This window comes from Aquarana catesbeiana, linkage group LG13 (assembly GCF_042186555.1).
Source record: "Aquarana catesbeiana isolate 2022-GZ linkage group LG13, ASM4218655v1, whole genome shotgun sequence".
In the NCBI taxonomy this organism is placed as follows: domain Eukaryota; kingdom Metazoa; phylum Chordata; class Amphibia; order Anura; family Ranidae; genus Aquarana; species Aquarana catesbeiana.
In genome coordinates, this window is record NC_133336.1 from 22,686,770 (window position 1) to 22,711,272 (window position 24,503).

Consider the following 24,503-nt stretch of genomic DNA (forward strand, 5'->3'; position numbering starts at 1 on the left):
CTGTGATGGGGTCTGTGATTGTGGGGGGTTCAGTCTGTGATGGGGGTTTGTGATGGGGAGGGGTCAGTCTGTGATGGGGGGCAGTCTGTGATTTGGGGGTCAGTCTGTGGTGGGGAGGGGTCAGTCTGTGATGGGGGGCAGCCTGTGATGGGGAGGGATCAGACTGCAAAGGGGGGTAAGTCTGTGATGGGGAGGGGTCAGTCTGCGATGGGGGGGCAGTCTGTGATGGGGTCTGTGATTGTGGGGGGTTAGTCTGTGATGGGGGTTTGTGATGGTGGGGGGTTCAGTCTGTGATTGTGGGTCCGTCTGTGATGGGGGGTCTGTAATGAGGAGTCCGTCTGTGATGGGGGGGGTCAGTCTGTGATGGGGGTCTGTGATGGGGAGTCTATGATTTGGTGGGTCAGTCTGTGATGGGGGTCTGTAATTTGGGGGGTCAGTCTGTGATGGGGAGGGGTCAGTCTGTGATAGGGAGGGGTCAGTCTGTGATGGGGGGGCAGTCTGTGATTGGGAGGGGTCAGTCTGCAAAGGGGGGGTCAGTCTGTGATGGGGTCTGTGATTGTGGGGGGTTCCGTCTGTGATGGGGGGTTTGTGATGGGGAGGGGTCAGTCTGTGATGGGGGGCAGTCTGTGTTTTGGGGGGTCAGTCTGTGATGGGGAGGGGTCAGTCTGTGATGGGGGGCAGCCTGTGATGGGGAGGGGTCAGACTGCAAAGGGGGGTAAGTCTGTGATGGGGAGGGGTCAGTCTGTGATGGGGGGCAGCCTGTGATGGGGAGGGGTCAGTCTGCGATGGGGGGGTCAGTCTGTGATGGGGTCTGTGATTGTGGGGGGGGTTAGTCTGTGATGGGGGTTTGTGATGGTGGGGGGTTCAGTCTGTGATTGGGGGGTCCGTCTGTGATAGGGGGATCAGTCTGTGATGGGGGATCAGTCTGTGATGGGGTCTGTGATTTGGGGGGTCAGTCTGTGATGGGGAGTCTGTGATGGGTCAGGACCAGTTTGTGATGGGGGGTCTGAGATGGGGGGCCCTCTGTGATGGGGGTCAGTCTGTGATGGGAGGGTCTGTGATGGGGGTCTGTAATGGGGAGTCTGTGATTTGGTGGGTCAGTCTGTGATGGGGGGTCTGTGATTTGGGGGGTCAGTCTGTGATTTGGGCGGTCAGTCTGTGATGGGTCAGGACCAGTTTGTGATGGGGGGTCTGTGATGGAGGTCCGTCTGTGATGGGGGGTCTGTGATGGGGGGTCAGTGATGAGTCAGGTCAGTCTGTGATGGGGGGGTCAGTCTGTGATGGGGGATCTGTGATGGCTCAGGTCAGTCTGTGATGGGGGGTCTGTGATGGGGGGTCAGTCTGTAATGAGAGGTCTGTGATTTGGGGGGTCAGTCTGTGATGGGAGGGTCTGTGATGGGGGGTCTATGATGGATCAGGTCAGTCTGTGATGGGAGGGTCTGTGATGGGTCATTCTGTGATGGGGGGTCTGTGATGGATCAGGTCAGTCTGTGATGGGGGTCAGTCTGTAATGGGGGGGTCTGTGATGGGGGTTTGTGATAAGGCAGGGGGAGATGTGACGTGAAGGGGGGCTGAGGACACTGATGTAAAAGGGGGTCTGTGATGTGATTTGAAGGGTGAGGACTAAAGACACTGATGTAAAAGGGGGTCTGTGATTTCTGCACTAGAAAAGCACAGGTCTCTGCAAGGGCAATAGAAAACAATTGTTTTCTATGTGTCCTGTTCACACTGCAACAGCGCGCCTGCGTGCTGAGCAGTGTGGTGCACAATGCATACTGTTTCTATGCACCGCAACTGAGCTGTGGTGCATAAAAATGAGTGGAATGTATTTTGACATTTCAATAACGTTGAAAGAAAAAAAGCACAAAGTGTGATGTGTGTGTGGGTCTTAAAGGTGTGTGCATGTGTGTGGTGGGGCTGTGATGGGAGGCTGTGGAGGATATTATGTGGAGTCATAGCACCAGTATGACCTCCGCTGGAAGAAAATTTTTCCAACCGGACCCCCGTGAATTTGAATTCAGTACCCCTACACTAGAGTATCAATTCCTATGTTTTTAACATTTTTATCGTGATTTTGTAATAAATACATATTTTTTTTAAATACACCTGTGACTGTCTCTCTCTTGTACCAGTAAAATCCGCAATAATAGAGTTTTTGGTTATTTATTAAATTATTTACACTATTATATTTTATGATAAATATATTTTTATTATAATGGATGTGTAATATGCTTTATAAAATCTAGTATGTATAGTCATGATCTGATGCTAGAGATTTTCAATTATAATATATGTATATCCAAATGTTTCTAGTTTCTTATTTTGGGTGAAGTGTGGAAGGAATAAAGCCTCTGTCAGGTTTCATCCTCCCTATTTGTTTGGTGACCATTTTCGCTGAGAAAGGTTATACCAATTCTTGGGGGGGAGGGATTTTCATCACTTTGAAAATATTTTGCTCTCACTTTCTTACTTCTTTTAATATTATTAAATAGCACAAACAAAACAATCTGGAAACACTTTTAAATATTTTTTTTAAATTTAGTTTTTTTATTTTTTTAAAGTAGGACTAAAACATTACTTCAGTCACACAAAAAAAAAAAATTCCAAAATGTACAAAGAATAAAAAAAGTGTGTCTATCTATCTATCTATCTATCTATCTATCTATCTATCTATCTATCTCTCTCTCTCTCTCTCTCTCTCTCTATAGAGAGAGAGAGAGATACAGTATCTATATATACGGTATATATATATATATATATATATATATATATATATATATATATCTAGATATATCTAGATATATATCTATATATATATCTATATATATAGATAAATATAGATAGATAGATAGATAGATAGATAGATAGATAGATAGATAGATAGATAGATGTAGATATATATCTATATCTATATCTATATTCAGGTATATATATGTACCGTATATATACAGGTATATATATATATATAAATATATGTATATATTTGTATGTATATATTTATTTATATATATATCAATTCCCATTCAATGTATACTTTTATCCCTCACATGACTTGGTGAGGTTTTAGACATCTGGAATTCGGTACTAGCTGGGGATTCCCCCTGCGGAAGAAAGCAGGGCAGCATGGCCCTGGCATCGGCTCTCCCGATCTCACTGACAAAGCAGTAAAGCAACGGGTCAGCCACACAGTTGACACTTGATAACGCCAAGGTGAGTTTATAGGACTTAAATATTTTCATGGCAAAGGGGCAATTGTTTGGCTCATAGATGGCCCGGAGGAACAAGACTACATGGTAAGGCGTGAAACTCACCACAAACGTCACTACAATGCAAAGAAGTAAATGTTTAATTTTGCGCTTGTCCTTGGTCGCTGTGGCTTGGTTTAGGTTCACCGCGACATAAATCCTATAGTAGCAGACCACCATGATCAGCAGTGGCAAAAAATGCCCAACGCAGACGTTGAAAATACTGAAAGTCGCTTGCCATGGCTCCATGGGGAATCTGTCATAACACAAGAGGTCCCCTGTGTCATTATAAGTCTCATGTTTAATGACGATGATGATGTTTGATGCGGACTGTATGATCCACACCACCAAACTGACCAGTACCGCCACTCTCCTTGTCCGAAGATGGCGATATCTTAAAGGATAGACCACGGCGAGGTAGCGGTCCAGAGAGATGCAAGTCAGGAAGCCGGCGCTGCTGTACAGATTGGTGTGCATCATGAACACACTCAACCGGCAAAGCCATTCGGAAAAATTCCAGCTGTCGTGGGAGAGGCTAAAGTTGACCCACAAGGGTAAAGTTGAGGTGTAGAAGAGGTCCGCAAAGGAAAGGTTGAATAAATAGATACCTAATTCATTTTTTTTCGTCACTTGTAAATAGGAGACGTACAGCGAGATCAGATTGGCGGGAACGCTGGCGACGATCACGGTGATATAAATGATCGGGAACAACACTTTATCGAAGTCGTGATCCGGGGTGCAATTATGAGATTGGTTGTTTGTCCCCAGTTCAGCTTGCATTATAACAACAACACAATTATCTCACTAGTCTTTTCCTTGACTAATCATATTACTTCGAGTGACGGTTTATTGACGATATCTTTTTCGTTTGAGTGACTCATGCATGCCAGAGTTGTGCTGAGCAAACCTGAAGTCTAGATATTAAAAAAAAAAAAAAAAAGAAAGAAAAGTTAAACACAATAAAAAAAACTGTCAATGTTTTCTACTGATAAAAGCAAAGGCAGTAAGCAAACAAAATAATTAAAACAAAAAAAAAACAAAAAAACAAACAAAACAAACTCATGGTTTTATCATGGTTTCTGGTTATGCAAATAATAATGAAAAAAGTGCAATTACTCCGAGTGATTACATAGTATTTGTCTCTTTCTCTAGACATGACTAAGTTTGGCTTTGTGCTCTGCAGCTGCATGGAGAACGATAACTATAATTTTAGTCAGCGCGATTATTTTACCCTGATTGCTCAAAACTGTCATTAGCAAATTTTTTTTTTTTATGAAAGCAAAACAAAACCAAGAATGCAAAATTCGAACTGTTTCGTTTTTTTTTGTTTTTTTCTTCATAAATGTCATTTTTGCTGTAACACATCCTAAAGCAAGAATGGAAAAAATATTGTGTAAAGTCCCCGCCAAAATGCCTACCAGACCCCTTCCTCTTTGAGTCTGGTGTGGTTTTCAACCACTTCCCTACCGGGACACTTCTCTCCTACATTTTATTGCACACAAACACAATATAATGCCCAATTCTTTGGTAAAATATGATTTTACACCAAGTAAATAGATCCCTAACATGTTACATTTTTATTTTGCTAGAAAACTACTTAGAACCCCCAAACATTATATATAAATTTTTTTTTTAGCAGAGGCTCTTGAGAATAAAATGGTGGGGTTTGCCATTTTTTTTTATGTCAAACGGTATTTGCACAGCAGTTTTTCAAAGGTATTTTGTATGGGAAAAAAAATACACTTTCACAAATTTTATTGCACACAAACACAATATAATACCCAATTCTTTAGTAAAATATGATGTTACGCCAAGTAAATAGATACCTAACATGTACATTTTTTTGCTAGAAAATTACTTAGAACCCCCAAACATTATATTTAATTTTTTTTTTTTAGCAGAGACCCTATAGAATAAAGTGGTGTGTTTTGCCATTTTTTATGTAATACGGTATAAGCACAGCGGTTTATCAAACACAATTGTTTTGGAAAAAATACACTTTCATGAATTTTATTATTACCGTATATACTCGAGTATAAGCCGACCCGAATATAAGCCGTGGCACCTAATTTTACCACAAAAAACTGGGAAAACTTATTGACTAGAGTATAAGCCTAGGGTGAGAAATGCGCAGCTACTGTAAGTGGAAAAGAGGGTCAACAATGCCCATTTGCAGCCTCACTGTGCCCATTTGCAGCCATAGGTCCCCCGAACTTCAAACTCAGTAGTTAAGGGTTCCTAGATGCCCCCTAGCTGCAGCCAAAATTTGGGGTCTCTGGACCCAAAGGGTCCCGAAATGACATTGCTGCAGATGGACACAGTTGACCAATTTTGAGGCCCTGTATCTCGGGGCCACTTAGTGCTAGTAACCCCAAATGTGGTGTGCAAACCCAGTGGAACTAGCACTACAATATATCCAAAGCTGGGGTTCTTATCTCCAAGTGGCCCCGAGATACGGGGCCCCAAAGTCGGTTCAGAAAATGTCAAGCACTTTTCTGCTGCAGAGAATGACATTTTCTGAACTAATTTAGGGCCCCGTATCTCAGGGCCTCTCGGTGCTAGGAACTCCAGCTTTGGATATGTTATAGCACCAGTTCCACTGGGTTTGCACCCCAAATTTGGGGTTCCTAGCACCAAATGGCCTCGAGATACGGGGCCCCAAATTCAGTTTGGAAAATGTCATTCTCTGCTGCAGAAAAGTGATTGACTCGAGTATAAGCCGAGGAGGGCATTTTCAGCTCAAAAAATTTGCTAAAAAACTCGGCTTATACTCGAGTATATACGGGTTTTCTCCTTACTATTCAAGGAGTGTTTAATTGCAGAAGTTTTTTTTTATTTCAACCATTTGCAGATGAGCGCACCTTTTGTATTGTTTAAAAAAAAGAGCATTGCCGGCAATAAAAAATTGGAAAAAGAACGTACCCCCCTCCCCCCCAATCCATAGCAGGCCCGCCCTTTCGTGTCTTGTACAGATTTTAAGGGGAACTCCACGACAAGTTTTTTTTTTTTAAAGGGAGTGGGGTCCCTCTCAAAATCCTTACAAGACCCTTATCCAAGCATGCAACCTGACAGGCCAGGAAAGGGGGGGGGTGAGCGATTGCCCCCCCCTCCTCAAACCATATCAGGCCACATGCCCTTAATACTTTGTCCCCAAAATGTGTTCATTTTCTTCATTTTTTTTTTTGTAAAGTCGTGAATTCAGAAATTCGAAAATTCAGAATTCGGAAATTCGGAAATTCAAAAATCCGAAAATTCTAAAATTCAAAAATCAGAAAATTCAAAAATTCAAAAATTTTTAATTCAGATATTCGAAAAATTCAGAAATTCAGAAATTTGGAAATTCGGAAGTTCGAAAACAAGAAAGAAAATCCAAAAATCTGAAATAATAACTAACTAATAATAACTAACTATTAAATTATAGGTATTGTAATATCCTTTTAAATTTGTCTGTTAGTGAACGTAAAGAATACGAATTTATCTGAAGTTACGAATTATCCGAAATAACGCATGTCGTATCTAAACAAATGGAACGGAACGAGTTAATAATAAAAAATAATATTAATAAAAAGTCATTTGTTACGTTCCATTTGTATAGATGCGGCATTCGTTATTTCGGATAATTCGTAACTTCAGATAAATTCGTATTTGTTTCGTTCACTATCATCCAAGTTTAAAAGGAAATTCCAATACCTATAATTTAATAGTTAGTTATTATTAGTTAGTTATTATTAGTTAGTTATTATTAGTTAGTTATTATTAGTTAGTTAGTTAGTTATTATATCAAATTTTCTGATTTTCTTTCTTGTTTTCCAATTTCCGTATTTTCGAATTTCCGAATTCCAAATTTTCGAATTGATGAATTCGTATTCATGAACAGCCAAATTTGAAAGGAAATTCCAATACCTATAATTGAATAGTTTAGTAATAGTTAAAGTGGAGTTCCACCCACTTTTACAACTCTTCAGCATCCCTCACTAAACTGTGCACTGTAAACAAATTGGATATTTTTTAATTTTTTTTTCTCAGTACCTACTGTATATCTGCTGTGTTCATTTTTCACTTCCTCCTCCCTGGCCGCGGCCCATCGCATCATTTCCTGTTTGCAATGCCTTCTGGGAAGGGGCGGCAACTTCCTCTAAAACTGCCGTTGCTGTGGAAACCTGACCTGAAACCTATTACACTGCTTGTGCTGCACTGAGCATGTGGGGCGGCAACTTCCTCTGAAACTGCCGTTGCTATGGAAACCTGACCTGAAACCTATTACACTGCTTGTACTGCACTGAGCATGTGCGAGATCTGCAAGGATGAGATCCAGGAAGAAATACAGTCTGGCTTCAGATGCCCACACTTAAGATGGCCACGGCCTGCTGTAAGTTTATAAAATAACAAACTACTGCTATAAACTAACAAAACAGACCTTAATTTACAGACTAACTTTACTAGAATACATTAAGCTTGTGTATTATAGGGGTATTTTTATTTAAAAAGTATAATTTCGGCCGGAACACCACTTTAAGTTATTATAAGTTAGTTATTATTTCAGATTTTCGAATTTTCGGGTTTTCGAATTTTCGTTCTTTTGAATTTTCGGATTTTCATTCTTATTTTTGGATTTTTTGAATTTCCTAATTTTCACATTTCGTATTTCTAAATTTGAATTTCCTAATTTCCGAATTTCTGAATTTTCTAATTTCCGAATTTTCTAATTTCCAAATATTCGAATTTCCAAACATTTGGAAAAAATTTGTTAAACGTGTTTTCGTTAATTCTGATATTTCCAAATCAACGAATTTGTCGAAATTAGTTAAAAAACGAATTTGGAATGAAACGAATTGCACATGTCTACATCGCACTGTACCGGGGGGGGGGGGGGGGGGGGGATTGCCTACGGTTGCGGCACATTCCCTTTCACTTGAATTGGTTGCGCTCGGCAGGGTGCTGAATGCAACATTCAGTTTTTGCATGGCGTGTGTACAGCCCTGAGCGGCTGCATGCCCATCTTTAGCCAGGGTGGTCAGGGCACAAATAAAACGCAGCTTGGCTGCCAGAATCTACTGCCCTTTGGCCGATGGCCACCTGTGTGATTAAGACCTATTAGTGATGACAACATGTTTTGTGTCCGTCACCCCCCCCCCCCCCCCCCCGGCGGGGTGATAAAATCAGGTCAGGCAATCAATACAATCTAAAAAGCAAAAAAGTGAAAACAACGTACAAACTTTACCAGAACGTCGAGCAACAGTAAACACGGCTCAGCTCATATCTGTCCTCGGGGTGTTGTGGGTTAAAGGAAAAGTTTGTATTTTAAATATTTTAATTACCAACAATCCTGAAAACAAATCACAAAATCCACTTATCACAGGGAAAGCCAGAGATTGAGCATTCCAGGTGAAAGTTCATCATATTTCTATCTCTGACAAACAGTTCAACCACCTGACCTCCGTAAAGTTTACCCCCCCCCCCCCTCATGACCAGGCCATTTTTTTTTTTTGCTACTGCGTTACTTTAAGTGACAATTGCGCGGTCATGCAACGCAGTATTTGATCACCTCTGGGGGGGTTTTACATTTTGAACTAAAAAAAAAAAAAAAAAAAAATGAAATTTTTGGGAAAAATTAAAGTTTTAATTGTTTTCTATAAACTTTTGCAAACGGGTAATTTTTCTCCTCCACTAATGTGCGACGGTGAGGTGGCACTGATGGGCACCGATAGGCTGCACTGATGGGCACTGATAGGCTGCACTGATGGGCACTGATGAGGCCACAATTGTGAAAAGAGAAAAAACAAAATACCTTTTTTTTGGAGGTATTTGATCACCTCTGGGGGGGGTTTTAAATTTTGAACTATAAACAAAAAAAATGAAATTTTGGGGAAAAAAAATGTTTTAATTGTTATAAACTTTTGCAAACAGGTAATTTTTCTCCTCCACTAATGTGCGCTGATGAGGTGGCACTGATGGGCACTGATAGGCTGCACTGATGGGCACTGAGGAGGCGAAAATTGTGAAAAGAGAAAAAAAACAAAACAATATTTTTTACTTTTTTTCTGCTATAAAACACATCCCAATTAAAAATATAAAAAATCTAATTTCTTCATCAAATAAGGGCAATATGTATTCTGCTACATATTTTTGAAAGAAAAAAAATCTCAACAAGCGTATATTGATTGGTTTGCGGTATATATGTATATATATACCAGAATATTTATTTATTTATTACTTATACTAAACATGGCAGCGGTCAGTGACTTGGAGCGGGACTGCGATATTGTGGCAGACAAATTGGACACCTAACTGACACTTTTGACACTTTGTGGGAACCAGTGACACCAATAGAGTGATCAGTGCTAAAAAAAAATGCACTGTCACTGTACTAATGATACTGGCTGGGAATGGGTTAACATCTACTAGGGTTAAAGTGGTTCTAAAGGCAGAAGTTTTTTTTTATCTTGCATGAAGATAAAAAATCTTCAAGGTGCAGCACTCTCTCAGCCCCCCCAATACCTGAGCTCCATCTTGATCCAGTGATGTTGCACGAGAGCCTCGGCTGGTCGGGACTCTCCCTCCTAATTGGCTGAGATACATTGGCTCCCACTACTGTGAATCAAACTCAGTGAGCCAATGAGGAGAGAGAGGGGGTGGGGCCAAGCCGCGGCTCCATGTCTGAATGGACACACAGAGCGGTGGCTTGGCTCGGGTGCCCCCAGAGCAAGCTGCTTGCTGTGGGGGCCTCTCGGCAGGAGGGAGGGGCCAAGAGTGCCGACAGGGGACCCGAGAAATGGAGGATCCGGGTGGCTCTGTGCAAAACTACTGCACAGAGCAGGTAATTATGACATGTTTGTTATTTTTAAACAAAAAGAAAAAAAACAAGACTTTATTATTTAAATGTGTGCCTTACCAGTGTTTATGTGTGTACTGTGTGGTGCTTTCACTAAGGGATACCCAGTTTTTTTTTCCTTTGCAGGGAAACAAAAACCAGCACATCCCCGCTGACAGAAAAGAGCTCTGTCTTGTATACACATACAACATGTCCTGTCTTGTCCTCGCTGATCAGCAGGTGGCGGCAGTCATCCATTGGCCGGCACCCGCTGATGCGCGACCCCTACCCGGAAGAGCAGAATCATGTATAACGTATATACGTGATTCTGCAGGGCCGGCCAACATTGTAGCAGTAAAACCGCAGTGCGTGATCTGCAAGTGGTTAAGAACTAAATAATACTGTAGGTACCTCCAAGCACTAAAATAAACCCCTAGCTGTCAAATCCATAGGAAATCAATTAAATCAGTGAGAGTTGAATCGGTCAAATCAAAAATGCTCAGTGGGGTGTACAAAAAATGTGCATGGGGTGGTGGGCACTGCCATGAAAAATATTTACCATTGCAAAAAAAAGCAGAAGCAGTGATTTTTTTTTTTTTTAGCACTGACATTTACAAAGGAAAAAATCATGGGTCTAAACATCTCCCCTGACATCTCCCCTTTGAGACAGGGAAAGGGACTGAGGACACAGATTCCTCAGTCCCTTTATCAGCAGTCTCAGCTGCACTGAAAATGAATGGACAGGAGACAGGGGGTGGAGGAGCACAGAGGGGGACCGGAGTTGCACACAGGGGGAACCGGAGGAGCACACGGAGGAGGCAGGGCCGTTTTTAAGGCAGGGCAAAAGGGGCAGCTGTCCTGGGCCCTGTCATTATTGTGGGGCCCAAAGCAGCTGCCTCATACTTGCCAACTATCCTGGTTTAAATTCCCTCGCCCCTTGAGGTTTTAGTCCCGTGCTGTGTCCCAATATCTCAGTGTGAAGTGCTGCTACTAATGCTGCCCAGCTCTTCCCTTTTGTTGTGTACAGATGACTCACCTGCAGACCCTGTGTTTACATGTAAATTACCGGCATTCATATGTAAATAGCGGCACCATTCATATGTAAATAGCAGCGGCCGGCGGCATTGATATGTATATCATGCCCCCTGAGGTCATATCCACAGTAATCTCTAGCAGCCAATCAACAAGCAGAAATTATGTGCTGTAACCTCTAGCAATCAATCAGTGAGCCGTAATGTGTGCTGTAACCTCTAGCAACCAGTCAGTGAGCGGTAATGATACACTGTAACCTCTGGCAACCAATCGCAAAAGCTGCCTGATCGGATTCAGTAAACTGATTTTGAGTCCAGCTGATATTTATTGTATGTCTCAGAGCAGGAGAGCGAAACTACATGGGGGGGTCTCAAGAAAAGTTTTGCCCAGGGTCCAATCGATATTAAAGACGGCCCTGGGAGGAGGACACAGAGGGGGACAGGAGGGGACTGGAGGAGCACACTGAGGACACAGAGGAGGACCGGAGGAGGGCGGGGTTGACCGGAGGAGCACATGGAGGACACAGAAGAGGACTGGAGAAGGACAGGGGGGGACCTGGAGGAGCACACGGAGGACACAGAGAGGACAGGCGGGGACCGGTAGAGCACACGAGGACACCGAGGAGGACCGGAGGAGGACAGGCGGGGGGACCGGAGCAGCACACGGAGGAGCACACGGAGGACACAGAGGAGGGGGGGGACCAGAGGAGCACACGGAGGACACAGAGGGGAACCTGAGAAGGACAGGGGGGGGACCAGAGGAGCACACGGAGGACACAAAGGAGGACCTGAGGAGGATAGGGGGGGAAACCGGAGGAGCACACGGAGGACACCGAGGAGGACTTGAGGAGGATGGGGGGGACCAGAGGAGCACACGGAGGACACAGAGGGCGACCAGGTGAGGACAGGGGAGGGAGAAACTGGAGGAGAACAAGGAGGACACAGAGGACACAGAGGAGGACGGGGGGACTGGAGAACACAAAGGGGGACACAGGGGACAGTCAGGAACGATCGATGTGTCGGTGGGGGGAGTTACACTCACCGATCAACCTGTGCGGCTTTCAATAAAGCAGTTGAAAGCCACGGAGGGGGGGGGGGGGGGAGAGGGGGAGAAGTGGCTGTCAGATGCTTTATTGAAATCTATACAGGGAAATTGTGATTGTAACTCCCCCCACCGCCGTATCGATCACCCCTGACTGTGTTCAGGTATTGGGTAAAGCATCGGAGCATTTGCACGAATACGGGGTACCTCTTGAAAAAAATAATTCATGAGTTCCCCCAGGAAATCCATTCCAGACCCTGAATCCGAGCATTCAGCCTGGCTAGCCATGAAAAGGGGGCATCCCCCTCCTGAACCGTGCCAGACCACATGCCCTCCACATGGGAAGGGGGGTGTCTTGGCAGGGGGGGGGGCATGATGCTAACAATGCACCTTGTCCCTGTCCCTATGTTGATGAGGACAAGGGCCTCTTTTCCACAACTCTGGCCCAGTGGTTGTGGGGGTCTGCGGGTGGGGTGGGGGGCTTATCAGAATCTGGATGTCCACCTTTAATAATAATTTAATTCAATGTCAATTGAGATCCATGTCAATGATGCCCAAAGACCGAAAATGGGCCAATATAAAAAAAAAAAAAAATGACACTGCCGAGACATGTCTCACCCATTTGGTTGTCATCTGCTGAGTAGAAAGTCCAGTGGATGACAATTATAAATCTCCCACGAATACAGCACTCAAAACCTCAAATGAAACAATGTTGCTAAACATATAATACAAAATAGCAAAATAAAGTGCTACAAACTAAACAGTATTGTACCTTGTGCTCTTACCACAAATGGTCATAGATTAGAGAACACCAGACAACTGTTATATACAAGGGGCATGGTCACCTAGTGATATCATTGATTAAATAAATAAATATATATATATATATATATATATATATATATATATATATATATATATATATATATATATATATATATATATATATATATTTATTTAATCAATGATGTCAACAGTTTTGGGAGGAGTACAAGGGCAGGGTGCCCTGCTGGCCCCTCCAACCAACCGTGATCTGCCTGCATTGTATAGAGAAGCAAAGCGACCCAGTGATGACTAGACATGTGCACAACAAAAAAATTAGTTTTGTTTTGTTTCTTTAATTTTTTCGTTGATTCGTAACGATTCGTAATTTGGTAAGACGCTAGTTTTTATATTCGGACTCGTTTGCATTTTTGGAACAGATATATTTCCGTTGATACGAAATGATTAATAATTCCGTTAGTCTAACGATTTGTACTTTCGTAAGATGCGAGGTTTTATTTTTGGACTCGTTCGTTTTTTCGTAACAGTTTTATTTTCTTTGATACGGAATGATTCGTAATTCCTTTAGTCTAAATTTCTTTGATTCAAAATTGGTAATTTTGTTAGATAATAATTTTCATTTATTCGGTACACTACTCGTAATTTAGTAATTGTTACTTTTGTGAGATTTGCCTTTTTCGTAATAATCTCACGCTTGCTTTTCTAATAAGTCCTCCTGTACTTACTCCAGTCCACTCCCTCAGTCACCAGACCGGACTCCGCCTCCTCCTCAACTGAATCTAAAAAGATTCAGGAATGCAGAGTGACTCCGACACAAAAGGGATAAGCTGATTGGCTAAAGATATTAAGTAAGATACATCACTCACTAATACACTGCCCATTCGAAAGAACAATTCGAGCACACGAAATTACGAACATACGAAATTACGAACATACATATTAAGATACACCTACACTGTCCATTCAAAAAGAACGATTCGAGAACACGAACAAACGAAATTACAAACAGACGAAGAAACGAAATTACGAACACACAAATGAAAATACGAACATACGAAATTACGAACAGACAAAGGATTGAAAATACGAAATTTAAATCATTCGTTATGGACGTAATTTTCTTTCTTTTACTGTTTCGGAGTTTTGTATTTTCATAAGTTTGTCCGTCCGTAAGTTTGTATTTTCGCGTGTTTGTTATTTCTGCTTATTCGTAATTTCGTAATTTTCGTATTTTGGTTCTTTCAGCTATTCGGATGTTCGAATTGATCCGAATGTACGAATACTAACAAATTCGAACCAAAATCTATTCGTTACGAAGCGAATCGCACATTTCTAGTGATGACATCACTGGGTCTAAAATAAGGTTTGCAATGAAAGGTTTTACAGTAGTGAGCATGCTGGTTCAGTTCAGGAAAGGAGCGTTTGATGTCTTTCATTTAGGGCAAATTTATGCTGCAAGCACTCTGCATGGCCTGCTGCAGTAGGGGGCAGTGTGGTGTGCGATTCAGTGAATCACACGGCTCCCTTTTAAAAAAACAAAAACGTTACCCTGTTTCCCCGAAAATAAGACCTAGCGTGATTGTCATTGATGGCTGCAATATAAGCCCTACCCTCCAAATAAGCCCTACCCTGAAAATAAGACCTACAAGGACTTTAACTAGGGCTTATTTGGGGGGTAGGGCTTATATTGCAGCCATCACCGACAATCGTGCTAGGTCTTATTAGAGTATGTTAGAGTACAAAATGTTCACTTCATTCACTGCAACGTAGCGCAGCGCAATGCCTTACATTGCAATGCAATTAAAATGCAGCATGTCTGCATTACCGCAGCACTAGGATGCATTGCAATGTGAATGTGACACGTAGGAAATAATTGTTTCTTGTGTCTCCCTGCGGTGACAGACATTTTACAATGCAGTAGAACGTCATTCACCGACTCACCGCATATAGTTTGAATTAGCCCTTAGGGTTTGCTGGTTCTGTATTACCAATAACATACAAAGATTAGATAATAATAGATAAGGAAGTGTCCTTCCTTATCTATTACATACACCCCCCACCCTGTTCTGCAATAGGACAAGTGATGAGAAGTTTCAAGACAACGACAAACACTGATGATAATCGTCATAGTTCACATTTTCCGTAAACTCACACAATACTTATAATATCACAGAAGCTCAACGCTATAGATCCTTAGTATGTGATAAACCAGGGAAACCCCATCCAGGTCATTATACGTAAAGGGCCACACAACAAACAAATCTCCCCGCTATAACACAGGGAAGCTCTCTCACCATCAAAGAGTATGGGAAGGAACTCACATTAAAAAAGCAAAACAGGTCACCGATTCACTCCCATACCCCACTATGGCTTAACAGTCAATTACCCGAGCTGAGTAAGGTACCAGACCCGATGGTGTGGGCATCGTATGGTTTATTATTTCTATCTCAAGTCCTTACAGAAACTGGGCCCAAAAATTTCCAATCACTGAAAGAGGAATTCTCCCTTCCAAATACCTTACTATTTAAATATCTGCAACTCAGACTCGCAGTTCGGAAGCAACTCCTTTGTATTACCACTACACTTGACACCCCCTCGGTCCTCAACATCATATTTTGGGGCGGAGTCAACTAAGCTCATATCTAACCTCTACTACGTGCTTAGACTGCATGCAGTGACCAAAGTTATCCAGACAGCTAAGATAGCATGGGAGCAAGATGTAGGACCCATAGATGATTCCAGACTGGCAGGAAATACTAGAAGGAGTCAAGACAGCATCCCCTAAAATCTCTGATAGATTAACGTAACTATACATTATACACCGCGCATATTTAACACCACTGAGGCTAGCCAAATTCCAACCCACGAGAAGTCCACTGTGTCCTATGTGCACTCAGGCTCCAGGTTCATTCTACCATTTGTTATGGAGTTGCCCAAATGTGCAAACCTACTGGATGCAGGTGATTCGGTTTCTCCATGACAATATGGGGCCCCCCCCCCGTGGTTCTGGACCCAAAACTATGCCTATTAGGCTTAATACCTGACACGGAGGTGGAAAAATATCAAGTCATATTTATAAATGAGACTCTATTCAAAGTTGTTGCCAAAGTATGGGTGCAGGTAATGCCCCCTACAATCCAGAGATGGAAAAAAAAGACATAAATGATACCCTTCCACTTAGGAAAATGATATACACCCACAGAGGCTGTACACAAAAATACTCCAGAGTATGGGATAGATGGCTGGAGGATGGTGAAACGTGTACCTAATAAACCTGCTCCCACATGGGTGGAAAGTCGATGGATACAAATACTGTATTTTACACACTGGTATATCTAATGTGCTTAATCTGTAATGTAACATTATTATGTTGATTGTATGTGTGGTTAACCTATTGGCATCTCAATAAAATTAATTTTTTCAGATTAAAAAAAACTAAAAACTCACACAATACTTACAGAGGGCACTTCAACTTCGTGACACTCATGGAACTTCTGTGTTTCACTTCTTATAATCTCACAATTCAAAGTAGTTGACACACAGGAAGTCACACAAGGAGGCAAAAGGGAACTGATCAACATGAATACCCAAAACCACACTCTAAAATATGACCTCCAGCTTTCCTCAAGCCTTGCACAGTTATACTGGGTTCTCTCATGTGCTGAAATGGCTTACTCTGATTTTACTGCACACTGTGAGCTTCTCCAGGGGAGAAGGGAAGACAAAATAGAAGCCGAATAAACCGCCTTTAAATGTAATATACCGTATTAATCGGCGTATAACACGCACAGGGGTATAACACGCACATTCATTTTAAGAGGGAAGTTTCAGGAAAAAATCTTACATTTTAAATAAGGAACTTTGAAGCAAAATAAGGGTCAGTGCCCATCTGCAGCCTCACCAGTGCCATCAATGCAGCCTGATCAATGCCCATCTGCAGCCTCACCATTGCCATCAATGCAGCCTGATCAATGTCCATCTGCAGCCTCACCATTGCCATCAATGCAGCAGCCTCACCATTGCCATCAATATAGCAGCCTCACCATTGCCATCAATGCAGCAGCCTCACCAATGCATTCAATGCAGCAGCCTCACCATTGCCATCAGTGCTGTCTGATCACTGCCCATCTACAGCCTAGAGGGGACAGGGAGGGGGGTGGGACGAGCACCGACAGATTACATACAGTGAGAATCTCCTATGATAGACAGAACAGTGGTCCAATGGCGGCCCAGGAGACGGGACTTCCTATTACAGAGGACGCCAAGTAAACAGAAGATTCTCACTGTATGTAATCTCACGGTGCTCGTCCTGCCCCCCTCCCTGTCCCCTCCAAGGCAGCTAAAATTGAAGTATTGGCGTATAACACGCACACGCTATTTGCACCCGATTTTCATGGTGAAAAAGTGAGTGTTATACGCCAATAAATACAGTAGTTACTATTTTATCTTCGTCAGCTGGATGATCGCTTCTTATAGCCACTGTCGAGCTTCTACTGCTTGGTCCCCTGACACAAACAAACATTTTCTACAGTGAGTTCTGGACAATTTAGCCTCCTTTTGGATCCTCCAAATCAACTTGCTCACCCCTTTTCTTTTGCACATTGTATGCTTCCACTTCATAATTAGAGGGCATTTGGTCCTTTTGAAACAAACTAGCTTGTTTTTTTTTTGGTTCAAAGGTTGCTCCATTGCTTGTCACTCTTTTGGAAATGTCCAGTAGCAGGAAGAGGGTCAAAATGCCTGGGAACTTGGTTCTTACATTGAGTTCTGGTTAAGTCTGCAAGTCAGAAGACTCAATATGGGTAGACCATATGTTCCACCATCTTGTCATTTCCTGACTGCCATAACTGTTGGGTTGGATGTCCCACGTGACCCAGATGAAGGCTTCCTTTAAACATAAGGATGCAGTTTATATAAAAAATTAACTGCCCTCCTATGGCGAGTTCCTTCAATGCCTTTGGGTAACCTGGTGCTCACTGACTCCATGTTCCAAGATGAATACATATTTGTAGCTATGTCAAATTCTACTGATAAAGCCCTCTTCTGGACCCATGGTGCAATGGCATGGGGAATTCCATTAGCAGCAAGGAAGCAAAAATACTGTATTCCTTTGCCAAGGTGTGCCATAACTGTTGGATGTCCCTCATGACCCAGATCAAGGCTTCCTTTGAACATAACGATGCAGTTTTCATAAAAAATGAATTGCCCTCCAATGGCGAGTTCCTTCAATGCCTTTGGTTAACCTGGTGTACACTGACTCCATGTCCCAAGATGAATACATATTTGCGTAAAATTCTACCGATAAAGCCCTCTTCTTGACCCATGGTGCAATGGCATGGGGAATTCCATTAGCAGCAAGGAAGCAAAAATACTGTATTCCTTTGCCAAGGTGTGAACGGAGCTGGGCCTTGGGAAAATAGTGAAAGTTCATCTGCAGTTTTTGTCAGTCTAGATTGGCATTTCGAAGACCAAGAACCTGCTGCTCGACTAGGGTGAAGGTGTAGAGAAAGGAGAGTAGATCACCTGCAATGGCGTGTCACATTTCCATAAGCAAGTTTATAGAAAAGATATGTGTGAAATGTTTTTTAGCCTAGTTGTGGGGTCTGTCCATGTCTGAAGAGCTCTCTTATCATAATGAATGTCCCTCATGGCCCAGCTGAAGGCTTTCTTTAAACATAGAAAGCAAGACGCAGTTTCTTGAAAAATGAAATACCTTCCAATGGCAAGTTTCTTCTATAGCCTCCGGTACCCTGGAGCACATTGATTCCGTGTCTTAAATTGAATACATTTCTGTAGCTATGCCAGTTCAAAACTTTTCATAAAGCTCTCTTCATGGCCCATTGTTACATGGCATGTGGAATTGCATTAGCAGCAATGAAGTAAACATATTCCTCTGCTATGGGGTGGTTTGTGACTGAACATTGGGATAATCTCAAATGTTCATATGCCGCTTTTGTAGGTCAAGATTGGTATTTCAAAGACCAAGAACCTTTCCTTCAACTTTGCCGGAAGGTGTAGAGCAAGGAAAGTAGGTCACCTGCAATGTCTAGTGTCGTGTCACAATTTTGAAAGCAAGTCCATTGAAAAGATATGTGTGAAATGTTTCACATACTCAAACAACAGCTAAAGTCTCATTTCAGTCTAGGTGTGGGGTCTATCCACATCTGAAGAGCTCTTCTGCCATAATAAATGTTCTTCATGGACCAAATGAAGGCTTTCTTTGAGCATAAAGACGCAGTTTCATGAAAAATAAAATGCCTTCCAATGGTGAGTTCTTTCCATACCCTCCGGTAACCTGGAGCACTTTGATTCTATGTCTTCAATTGAATACATTTCTGTAGCTATGACATGTTCAAATCTATTCATAAGGCTCTCTTCATAGCCCATGGTGTCATGGCATGGGGAATTGCATTAGCAGCAAGGAAGCAAACATATTCCTTTGCCATGACGTGATTTGAGGCTGAATCTTAAAAGTTCATCTACTGTCTTTGTAGGTCTTGGTTGGTATTTTCAAGTCCAAGAACCTTTCCTTCAACTTTGCTGAAAGGTGTAGAGCAAGGAGAGTAAATTACCTCCACTGGCTGGTGATGTTTTTTACAATTTCGAACGCAAGTCCATAGAAAAGATATGAAATGCTTCACATCCCCACAGCTAAAATCTCTTTTCAGTCCAGGTGTGGGGTCTAGCCACATCTGAAGAGCTCTGCTCTCATATTGAATGTCCCTTATAGCCCAGCTAAAGGCTTTTTGTGAACATAACGATGAAGTTTCAGGAAAAATGAAATGCTTTTCAATGACAAGTTCCTTCTACATCCTCCAGTAACCCGGAGCGCGTTGATTCCATGTCTTAAGTTGAATACATTTCTGTAGCTATGCCATGCCAAAATCTATTAATAAAGCTCTCTTCATGGTCCATGACGCCATGGCATGGGGAATTGCATCAGCAGCAGGGAAGCAAACATATTCCTTTACCCATGGTGGGATTTGGTGCTGAATCTCAAACGTTCATCTGCTGTTTTTGTAGGTCTAGGTTGGTATTTTAAAGTCCAAGAACCTTTCCTTCAACTTTGTGTAGAGCAAGGAGAGAGAATCACCTCCAATGGCTGGTGATGTTTCACAATTTCGAAAGCAAATCCAAAGAAAAGATATGACATTTTTCACATCCCCAAACAACAGCTAAAGCCTCTTTTCAGCCTAGGTGTGGGGTCTATCACAATCTGAAGAGCTTACATAATGAATGTCCCTCATGGCCCAGCTGAAGGCTTTCTTTGAACATAAAGATGCAGTTTTATGAAAGATGAAATGCCTTCCAATGGAGAGTTCCTTCTATATCCTCCGGTAACCTGGAGCACATTGATTCCATGTCTTAACTTGAATATATTTCTGTAGCTATGACATGTCAAAATCTATTGATAAAGCCCTCTCCTTGACCCATGGTGCAATGGCATGGGGAACTGCACTAGCAGCAAGGAAGCAAACGCATGCCTTTGCCATGGTGGGATTTGGGGCTGAATCTTAAAAGTTCATCTGCTGTTTTTGTAGGTCTAGGTTGGTATTTTGAAGACCTTTCCTTCAACTTTGGTGGAAAGTGTAGGGCACTGAGAGTAGATCATCTCCTATGGCTGGTGATATTTCACAATTTCGAAAGCAAGTCCATAGAAAAGATATAAAATGTTTCACATCCCCAAACAACAGCTAAAGCCTCTTTTTTTTAGTCTAGGTGTGGGGTCTGTTCATGTCTGAAGAGCTCTGCTTACATAATGAATAACGAATGCAAAATCTCACCATGTTGTTTGTGAACTAGGATGATACTTAAACCTGCAGAGATAGTCATTCGCGGTGGTGAAATTGGATCAAAACAGGCTATAGTGGTTTCTGTAATTTACTAAATCCAACCTGTTCATTACCCCACCCCCACCCCCACCCCACTCCCATGATGTCCTATTGCCAAAACAGGAAGTGAGAGGAAATGACTTCAAAGTGAAGGAATCCCTGGTTGTCACCAGAGAACTAGTGTCCCCAATTAAAAGAATTTCCATCTCTTCCTGTTCTGGTGAAAACCCCAAATTTGGGATTTTCTTTCACTCTCTGTGATAATCGTAAGCAGGACAAACAGGGGGATCTCCCTAACGGGGGCACAGAGAGCAATAAGTTATACTTTAAGAAACATATTATCTTTAACCACCTCACACCCGCATTATAACCGAAAGACGGCTACAGTGTGGGTTTACGTTGCCGGGAGGGTGTACATGGACGTCCTCCTGTGATCGCGCTTCGGAGCTCAGCTGATCACAGATCGGGGTGAAGGGCCAATCACAGCGGCCCTTTACCACATGATCAGCTGTCAGCCAAGGACAGCTGATCACTGGATGTAAACACAAGCCGGTTATCCGCTTTTCTCTCCTCTTACTGACAGCGTGAGGAGAGGAGAGCCGATAACTGGTTTCTGTAAAAGGGACATTGGCACTGATTATCAGTGCAGTCCCAACAGTGCCCACCAGTGCTGCCAATCAGTGCCCACCAGTGCTGCCAATCAGTGCCCATCAGTGCTGCCAATCAGTGCCCCACCAGTGCTGCTAATCAGTGCCCATCAGTGCTGCCCAATCAGTGCCCCACCAGTGCTGCTAATCAGTGCCCATCAGAGAGCCGATAACTAGTTTCTGTAGAAGGGACATTGGCACTGATTATCAGTGCAGTTCCAACAGTGCCCACCAGTGCTGCCAATCAGTGCCCACCAGTACTGCCAATCAGTGCCCACCAGTACTGGCCAATCAGTGCCCATCAGTGCTGCCCAATCAGTGCTCACTAGTGCTACCAATCAGTGCCCATCAGTGGCTGCCAATCAGTGCCCACCAGTGCTGCCAATCAGTGCCCATCAGTGCTGCTAATCCGTGCTCACCAGTGCTAACAATCAGTGCCCATCAGTGCTGCCAATCAGTGCCCAACAGTGCTGCCATTCAGTCCTCATCAGTGCTGCCAATCAGTGCTCACCAGTGCTGCCAATCAGTGCCCATCAGTGCTGCTCAATCAGTGCCCATCAGTGCTGCCCATCAGTGTCCACCAGTGCTGCCAATTAGTGCTCATCAGTGCTGCCAATCAGTGCCCATCAGTGCTGCTAATCCGTGCTCAACCAGTGCTAACAATCAGTGCCCATCAGTGCTGCCAATCAGTGCCCAACAGTGCTGCCAATCAGTGCTTATCAGTGCTGCCAATCAGTGCTTACCAGTGCTGCCCAATCAGTGCCCATCAGTGCTGCCAATCAGTGCCCATCAGTGCTGCCCATCAGTGCCCACCAGTGCTGCCAATTAGTGCTCATCAGTGCTGCCAATCAGTGCCCATCAGTGCTGCCAATCAGTGCCCATCAGTGCTGCCAATCAGTGCTGCCGATCAGTGCCCATCAGTGCTGCCAATCAGTGCCCATCAGTGCTGCCAATCAGTGCCCAACAGTGCTGCCAATCAGTGCTGCCGATCAGTGCCCATCAGTGCTGCCAATCAGTGCCCACCAGTGCTGCCAATCAGTGCTCATCAGTGCTGCCAATCAGTGCCCACCAGTGCAGCCAATCAGTGCCCAACAGTGCTGCCAATCAGTGCTGCCGATCAGTGCCCATCAGAGCTGCCAATCAGTGCCCATCAGTGCTGTCAATCAGTGCCCATCAGTGCTGCCAATCAGTGCCCACCAGTGCCGCCAATCAGTGCTCATCAGTGCTGCCAATCAGTGCCCACACAGTGCAGCCAATCAGTGCTGCCCATCAGTGTTGCCAATCAGTGTCCATCAGTGCTGCCAATCAGTGCCCACTAATGCAGTCAATCAGTGCCCATCAGTGCTGCCAATCAGTGCCCATTAGTGCTGCCAATCAGTGCCCATCAGTGCTGCTAATCATTTGGTCTGTGTGTACAGCAGCCGGTCCTACAGAAGCCGGTCCGAACAGGGGCATGACCAAAAAAGTCTCTCCCGGTCAGCGTTCTCGGCCAATGGCTGAGAGCACTGACTGGAGTGTTGTGCCTTGGAGGGCTTCTCCCTGTCAGAACACAATAGCACAGCGGGGGGAGATCGCTGTACTAACATCGGATTGTTAGTGGCAGCGGCTCCAACCTGAGCTGTCAATAAAAAATTTTGTTCAACCCAGTGGTGTGTGGTGTATACTAGGCTTAAAAAAAGAAAACAAATGCAGCCATTACATTTGAGGATTGTGGGAAGAGGAGTGTTAGATGTACTAGCAGATTTAGATACACTGACAAATTGAAGCCAAAAGCGCGGAACTACAAGTCCCATCATGCCTCTGCCTGTGGGAGTCATGGTTGTAACTGTAAGCCTTGCAAAGCCTCATGGGACTTGTAGTTCGCAAAAAGCTATAGGGACACCAGTTGGGTACCTGTGCATATCTGATACATCTGCTGGAGAGCTTGTTCTTTTGAATAACAACAGACTTACTGGCTGGATCTAGAAAAAAGAAACCTAAAAAAATAAAACAAATGCAGCCGTCACATCTAAGAACTGAGGGAAAGGAGTGTTAGATGTACTAGCCGATTTAAATACACTGACAATTGAAGCCAAACTTACTTTATAAACAGTTACAGCAAACATTTTTTTTTTTTTCATTTTGGGATAAAGATTTTACATAAATAAATAAAAGCTGATCATTTTAAGCACCCCCTGTCAGTGGTAAATGGTTTGTCTCATCCCCGTACTGATACATTTGCTGGAGAGCTTGTTCTTTTGAAAAAAAATTACAGACTTACTGGCTGGATCACCAGATGAAAATAGAAGAAAGAAAACCTAAAAAAAAAAAATAAAACAAATGCAGCTGTCACATCTAAGAATTAAGGGGAAGGGAATGTTAGATGGACTAGTAGATTTAGACACACTAACAAAATTGAAGCCAAACTTACACTTTATAAACAGTTACAGTTTTTTTTTTTCTTTTTGGGATAAAGATTTTACATAAAGAAATACAAACTGATCATTTTAACCTCCCCTGTCAGTAGTAAATGGTTTGTCTCATCCAGGTAAACTGAAACATTCTGCTGGAGAGCTTGAGCTTTAGGAAAAAAAAAAAAAAACAGACTTGCTGGCTGGATCACCAGTTGAAAATCGAAAAAAAAAAAACCTAAACAGAATAAAACAAAACAAAGAAAAAAAAAAAAAAAAGACTTGCTGGCTGGGATCACCAGCTGAAGGTAGAAAAAAAAAAACTAAAAAAAATAAAACAAAACAAATAAAAAAAAAAAAAGAAGACTTGCTGGCTGGATCACCAGCTGAAAATAGAAAAAACTAAAAAAAATAAAACAAAACAAATAAAAAAAAAAAAAAAAAAAACCAATGCAGCCGTCACATCTAAGAATTGGTTAAGCTGAAATATAATAATAATTAATAATAATAATATTATAATAATAATATAATATATTGTCAAAAGTATTGGGATGCCTGCCTTTACATGCACATGAACTTTAATGGTCTCCCAGTCTATATATATATATATATATATATATATATATATATATATATATATATATATATATATATATATATATGTATGTATACATATATATATATATATATATATATATATATATATATATATATAAAGGGGT

General features: G+C 42.6%; 1 protein-coding gene across 1 annotated transcript; it reads right to left on the reverse strand.

The window, feature by feature from the left end:
• Window positions 1-2,830: 2,830 nt before the first annotated feature.
• GPR65 (G protein-coupled receptor 65) lies at window positions 2,831-16,449 on the reverse strand. The gene is made up of 2 exons (XM_073609626.1): window positions 16,371-16,449; window positions 2,831-4,159 (listed from the first exon to the last, which is right to left on the reverse strand). Exon 2 carries the CDS (start codon window positions 4,023-4,025, stop codon window positions 3,024-3,026), a length of 1,002 nt encoding a protein of 333 aa, XP_073465727.1. The 5' UTR covers window positions 4,026-4,159; window positions 16,371-16,449; the 3' UTR covers window positions 2,831-3,023.
• Window positions 16,450-24,503: the final 8,054 nt, after the last annotated feature.